At 40.7% G+C, this 6,520-nt stretch overlaps 1 protein-coding gene across 1 annotated transcript in view; it reads left to right on the top strand.

The window, feature by feature from the left end:
• Positions 1-3,829, top strand: part of KIAA1143 (KIAA1143 ortholog) — a 4,426-nt gene extending 597 nt beyond the window's left edge. Inside the window, exons 2-3 of the mRNA XM_006169759.3 lie at positions 1,863-2,007; positions 3,438-3,829. Coding sequence (XP_006169821.1) covers positions 1,863-2,007; positions 3,438-3,652 — 360 coding nt within the window. The 3' untranslated portion in view covers positions 3,653-3,829. The remainder of the gene's footprint in view (positions 1-1,862; positions 2,008-3,437) is intronic.
• Positions 3,830-6,520: the final 2,691 nt, after the last annotated feature.

The following is a 6,520-nucleotide window of genomic DNA, read 5'->3' on the forward strand; positions in this document are numbered from 1 at the left end:
CTGGGAAAGAAACTGTTTAATTAATTTACATTCATCCCCTAATCATCGTCACAGCATACAAAATGTGGTTTCCCATCCAAAATATACTGCATAGTGGCTTAATCATGTGTGTTATCATCAATAATTTTCCATTTCTAGTTTCATATATATATTTTTTTCTTTTTTAATATATATTTAACCCTATGTCTGACCCTCTGCCCTTTCCCACCCCCTTCTCACACTATCTCTGGTGTCTACATTTGATTTCCATTCCTTTTCCCCCCCACGTTTTATTTATTTATTTTTTTTTAGAGGTTTTTGCTATAGGGCGGATGCACTAGCCAGACAGAGACAGGATCTTGGGCACGCATGCACACACGCCCGGCATGAGTTTCAAACCACCGGGTCCAGGACGTGAACTGCAGTCTACTACATGGGAGTCCAGCGACATAGTCATTACGCTAACTGCTAGTCCCTCTCCCACATTTTTTTGTGTTTTATTGGAGAGGTTTTCGCTATAGGGCATGTGCACTCGCCAGCCAAACAGAGAGACAGAGAGACAGAAAGAGAGAAATCACTCCCCCGGGGGGGATGGCCACGCTGCAATCCCTTCTCCTCCGTTCTCCTCTCGGGATCTTGGGCACACATGCACAGGCACCTGGCATGAGTTTCAAGCCATAGGGTCCAGGACGCGAACCGCGGTCAACCACGTGGGAGTCCAGCGACATAGTCATTAGCTAACTGCTGGTCCCCCCCCACACACATTTTATTGATCACACAATTTCTTAAATAATCTAACTACTTTGAATAGGAAGTTCAGATGATAATTTCAAGAAAAGCAGTTTTGAATTGGTAAGCAAATTTGCTTAAAACTTAAATCCTGGAAATAGGTTAGTATTCTGTTCAAATAGTAGGTACATGAACCTATTGAACCTCTTGACAAAAACTCTGAAAACCGGACAGCGAAGCCTAGAAGAAAAGCAGCGATATTCTATTCAGAAGTCACAGAATGCCATTTCATCAGCTCAGGCTCACGTACTTTATCTTCTGTTGTGGTTTGATCTTCCCGATTGAATTCAGGGATATAATATTCAACTCCAGATTTGTTCCTATGATTAAGTTGGCCAGTTTTTGAACTCTTTATCTGCATTTAATTTTCCTGACATAGCACTCCCTTGAGAACTTCTTGGAGATCTGGTCTGGTGCTGGTAAATTCTTTTAGGTTTTGTTTATCTGAGAATGTTCTTGTCTTTTCTTCCCATATGAAGGATAATCTTGTCGGGTACAGTATTCTTGCTTCCTTTCAGCCCAGCAGACCACTTTTAGGAAATTGTCTGACATATTAATTCCCAAAAGAGCAAAAATGCGTACAAAGTATTTTTCGTAGAGGGAAAAAAAAAACCTGGAAAATAAGTATACAGGGTACTGAGCAAATAAATCACTTGTATGTTTGAGGAATTCCTAAGGTAAGCTAATGAGAAAAAAGGAAGCAAGATGCACAGTATGTGTAGCTGTATGTATACAAAGTGTTTGCTTACCTACGTATTTGTATATCCTTGGAGCAGCTGACCTGGTATCCACCCAAACAAACATGTTAGAAGGGAGAAAGGTGAGCAGAGATGGTAGAAAGACTACCTTTCCCCCCCTTAGTTTGGTATGGGGTGTATGCCTGTGCTGAGGAACAAAGTGAGAAATCACCCCCCCAGGGGGGATGGTACCTGTTACCTGCTATGCAGGGTTAGGGTCTTTGGAATTGCTTGAAAATTCACTGCCAAACTCATTTCAGTTGATAAAGTTACCCTTCTCTCTTAATTAGTTTCCTACAGGAGCAGTGGTTGTTTTAAGTTCAAGATCCATGACCCACATGTTGTGTCCTTTCCTAGAGAATCCAGCCTCAGCTCCCAGATGAAGATGGTGATCACAGTGACAAAGATGATGAACAGCCCCAAGTGGTGGTCTTAAAAAAGGGAGACCTGTCAGTTGAAGAAGTCATGAAAATTAAAGCAGAAATAAAGGCTGCCAAAGCAGGTATGGTATGAAAGGATTCTATTGCTTTATTTATTTATTTATTTATTTATTTATTTATTTATTTTTGGGAGAGATTTTTGTTATAAGGTGCATGTACTCGCCAAAGAGACAGAGAGACAGAAAGCGAGAAATCACCCCCCGGAGGGCATGGTTATGCTGCAATCCCTTTTCCTCATTCTCTTCTTAGGATCTTGGGCACACAGCACATGTGCCCAGCATGACTTTTAAGCCTCTGGGTCTGGTACCTGAACTGTGGTCAACTACGTGGGAGTCCAGGGATGTAACCATTACTCCATCTGCTAGTCCCCTGATTGCTTTATTTTATGTAATAGTATAGTACAATTGAAGGAGACAGTCCCGTGTTCAAGCCTTGGCTTAGACACTTGCTGAATGTGTAACCTTGAGCAAGGTATTGCATCCCTCTGTATCAATTTCCTCATCACTAAAATGGGGACAACAATTATACCTACCTTAATGGGTTGTTATGAGGATGAAGTACAAATTTAAGTATAAACATCCTGGGTTTTTAAATATTTTTGCCAGTGGGTACATGTGCTCTCCAGAGAGAGACAAAGGGAAAATGATAAGGCATCCCCACAACGGGCAACATTCATTCCACAATTCTTTTCCACTTCTCCCTTTTAGGGAATTTTGGGCACACGTGCCCAGTGTGTTTTGGCTGCTGGGTCCAGAACTAGAACCATGTAGTCAACCACCTGGGATCCACCTACTTTCATCACCATGTTGCTAGCTGGCCCAGTATCCTATTCTCTTTTTAAATGAGATATTCATGATAGTTAAGATGCTGGATTCCTACATGGCCAACCACTGTTCAAGTTCTGGATCCAATGGCTTGAAACTCATGCCAGGCACATGTGTGTGTACACGCCTAAAATCCTGAGAGGAGAATGGAGGAATAAGGGATTATGGTGTGGACATCCTCCCTGTGGGGTGATTTCTCACTGTCCCTCTGTATCTGTCTCTCCAGTGAGTATATGTGCCCTATAGCAAAAATCTCGAAAAAAAATTTAAAATAAGATGATTAGGTTTATGAACAAGTCAAAAAAGTACTGTTTAATTAGTATCTGAAATGTGATATACTATGGAGTATGTTTCTTCCTGTTCCTAAAAACTTATATTGTGGAAAACGCTGTAGTTCCAAAGGATCACTCTTTAAAAGACATAAAATACCAGCTAATTGTGGTTAGTTGGGCCTGGGGCTTTCTGGAGTAGCCAGTGCATGAGTTTTTGCTGACTGACTCCATGTCTTATGGGGCAGATGGCTACAGAAGGTAGAGAAGACCAGACAGAATTGACTCAAGAGCATCCTGACATAACAATGGGAGATAGTCTTGCCACCTGACTCTCTAATAAGGACAAAATGAAGAAGAGAGAATAAAGTTCTTTAACTTTTTGTTGTTGTTGTTCAGATGAAGAACCAGATGCAGCTGATGGGAGAATTATTTATCGAAAACCAGTCAAACGTCCCTCAGATGAAAAATACTCAGGTTTATCAGCCAGCTCAAAAAAGAAGAAAACAAATGCAGATGAAATGAGTAAGCAGGACTCAGTTAAAAAGAACTCACAAAAGCAAATAAAAAACAGTAGCCTTCTTTCTTTCGACAATGAAGATGAAAACGAGTAAGTGTAAACATTTTGGGGTTAGTCGTCTTCAGAAGTAAATGGGATATTTTTAAAAGTAATTTTTTCCAGAGTGTTTTTAAATAACATTTTTCCCTGTTACAAAGATACTACAAGTCCACTGTAGAAAACTTAGAAAATACAGAAAATTTAATAAAGTAAAAACTGTGTCTATCCATCAGTACCACTCTGTCTTGAAATGCCTACTCTGTAGAAGCTAACGATTATTAGTGTTTTATTTCCTGAATGTGTGTATGTATTTTAAGTTACATATATATTTTTTTTTGAGAGATTTTTGCTATAGGGTGCATGTGCTCGCAAGAAAGAGACAGACAGACAGAAAGCGAGAAATCAACCCCCCCAAGGGGGATGGCCACACTGTAATCCCTTCTCCTTCTCCTCCATTCTTCTCTCGAGATCTTGGGCATGCACGTACACGCACCTGGCGTGAGTTTAAGCCACTAGGTCTGGGACTCGAACCATGGTCGACTACATGGGAGTCCAGCGACATAGCCATCATGCCAACTGCTGGTCCCAAGTTGTTACATTTTTTAAACGAATTTGAGATTGTGTGGAATATATATTCTGTCCTGCTTCTCACCTGATATTACATTGTATTTTTCCAGGTCACTAAATTAAAACAATCTGACATTAATAGCTACAGAGAATTTATATTTAACCAGATCCCCTTTTGTATCTTCTTCATTAGCAGAACCTTGCTTTGGGAGGGGAGGACCATGTTGTCTCTAGTTAAAAATACCTTTTCATTGGGGCCAGCAGGTAGTATGTCAGTTAAGGTGCTTGATTTCCGCATGGCTGACCGCACTTTGGGTCCATACCTGGTGACTTGAAAATTATGCCAAGTGTGCCCAGAATCCTGAAAAGAGAATGGAGAAGAGATTGTGGTGTGGCCATCCCCCCAGTGGGTAATTTCTCACTTTCCTTCTCTGTCTATCTGTCTGAATATTGAGTGCATGTTCCCTACAACTAATACAAAACAAAACAAACAAAAAAACCTCATTTCTTTTTTTTAAGAGAGATTTTTGCTATAGGACACTGACAGGGCCATGCAGACAACACAAGCTGGTAAAGAGGCTGTCTCTCATGGCCTGGGCTGGGAAGAAACTGTGAGACAAGGCCAGCGGTTTACTAACTCTCGTTGCGTCGTTTTACTGGCCTGTAGTTAATTTTTTTTCCTGTGAGTTTTACTGTTATTACGGTATTTTGCAAGGGTAAAATATTACTCTCAACTATTATAATAAAGTTAATTAGTGATTTTGTAGAAATGTGGTTCTCTAAGACAGGGCAGGGCAGGAAGTTTGAGACTCCCTTACTTGTCTGTTTTAGCCAAAATTAACATATGTTAAGATTAAGTTAATATGGCTAAATTAGCATTAGTAACATATGTAGATTAAGTTAGTTTAAGGCTAGTTTTATGTAAATACTCCTTGTTAAAACTACAGGCCAAAGTTAGCTCTTGCTAGGCAAAGTCAGCACATTCACCTAGAGATAAAACAACTCACTAATTGACAAACTCAACAAATAAAACAAAAAACCTTTTTTTTTAAAAAAAAAAGCCTGACTGGCACGACAGGATGAACAAACCTGAGGGCTCCAAAAAAAAAAAAAAAAATTAACTACCTTAGCTGGAAGCTCTTATCTAAAGCAACAGGTAGCTTTCAGCTACAAAAAGTTTCTCATCTATGTACTGTTGACTATAAAAAACTGCTAATAGGGACCAGCAGTTAGCATAATGGCTATGTCGCTGGACTCCCACGTAGTCGACCGAGGTTCGAGTCCCGGACCCGGTGGCTTAAACTCACGCCGGGCGCGTGTGCGTGCGTGCCCAAGATCCCGAGAGGAGAATGGAGGAGAAGGGATTGCGGTGTGGCCATCCCCCCTGGGGGGTGATTTCCTGCTTTCTATCTCTCTGTCTCTCTCTGCCTGTCTGGCGAGCGCACGCACCCTATAGCAAAAACCTCTCCAAAAAAAAAAAAAAAAACTGCTAATAAACATCCTGTGTTGTCTCCTGAGCTACAAGATCATCTTCCTTTCCCATATAGATCATAGACTCATCCTCTATTGTTGTAATATATAAATAGTCCATATATTAACTGTGTCTTTACTTAACAAGACAAAATTTCTACCTAAGTCTTTGCAACCAGCAATGTTATTGCCCTAGCCCGGGACTGAGCCTATCAAGAATCCTGCAAGCCCCCTCTTCAAAAGACCCTTCCCAGTAATCAAGATCTAAAAAAAAATACAACAGACAAACAGACTTCCTTATCCTAAAAACTGTAATTAATTTTTACTTAATTTGACAAAACAACATGTTTTATAATTATTGTTTCCATGCTTTATATACCCTATTCCTTAGAGTGGGTTTTTTTTACTACCCCTCACCCCCCCTTTACTTCCTAAACATCCCTCAATAAATACACATGTCTTAATAGCCACGGGGCTGTAGCCAGCTGAGAACATGCTAAGGAGCATTGAGATTTCAGCCTAATTCTATTCACCTGCGCCGCCTTTGACAAAGTCAACCCACCCTCGCCGAGGCTAGACCCCAGCAAATTGGCGCCCAACGTAGGACACGTATGCTTGCCAGAGAGACAGAGTGAGAAATCACCCCCCAGGAAAGATGGCTACATCACAATCCCTTCTCCACTTCTCAGGATTTGGGGCACACACACATACATCTAACGTGAGTTTGAAGCCACCGGGTCTGGGACTTGAACCACAGTTGAATACATGGGAGTCTAGTGATGTAACCATTATGCCATCTGCTGGTCAAATGTTCCTTCCCATTTTCTGATGTAAAGAATAATGTACTTTTTTTTTTTTTTTTTTTGGGGGGGTTTTTTCACTGGTA

The sequence above is a fragment of the Tupaia chinensis genome, unplaced genomic scaffold (assembly GCF_000334495.1).
Source record: "Tupaia chinensis unplaced genomic scaffold, TupChi_1.0 Scaffold147500_1, whole genome shotgun sequence".
NCBI classification, from domain to species: domain Eukaryota; kingdom Metazoa; phylum Chordata; class Mammalia; order Scandentia; family Tupaiidae; genus Tupaia; species Tupaia belangeri.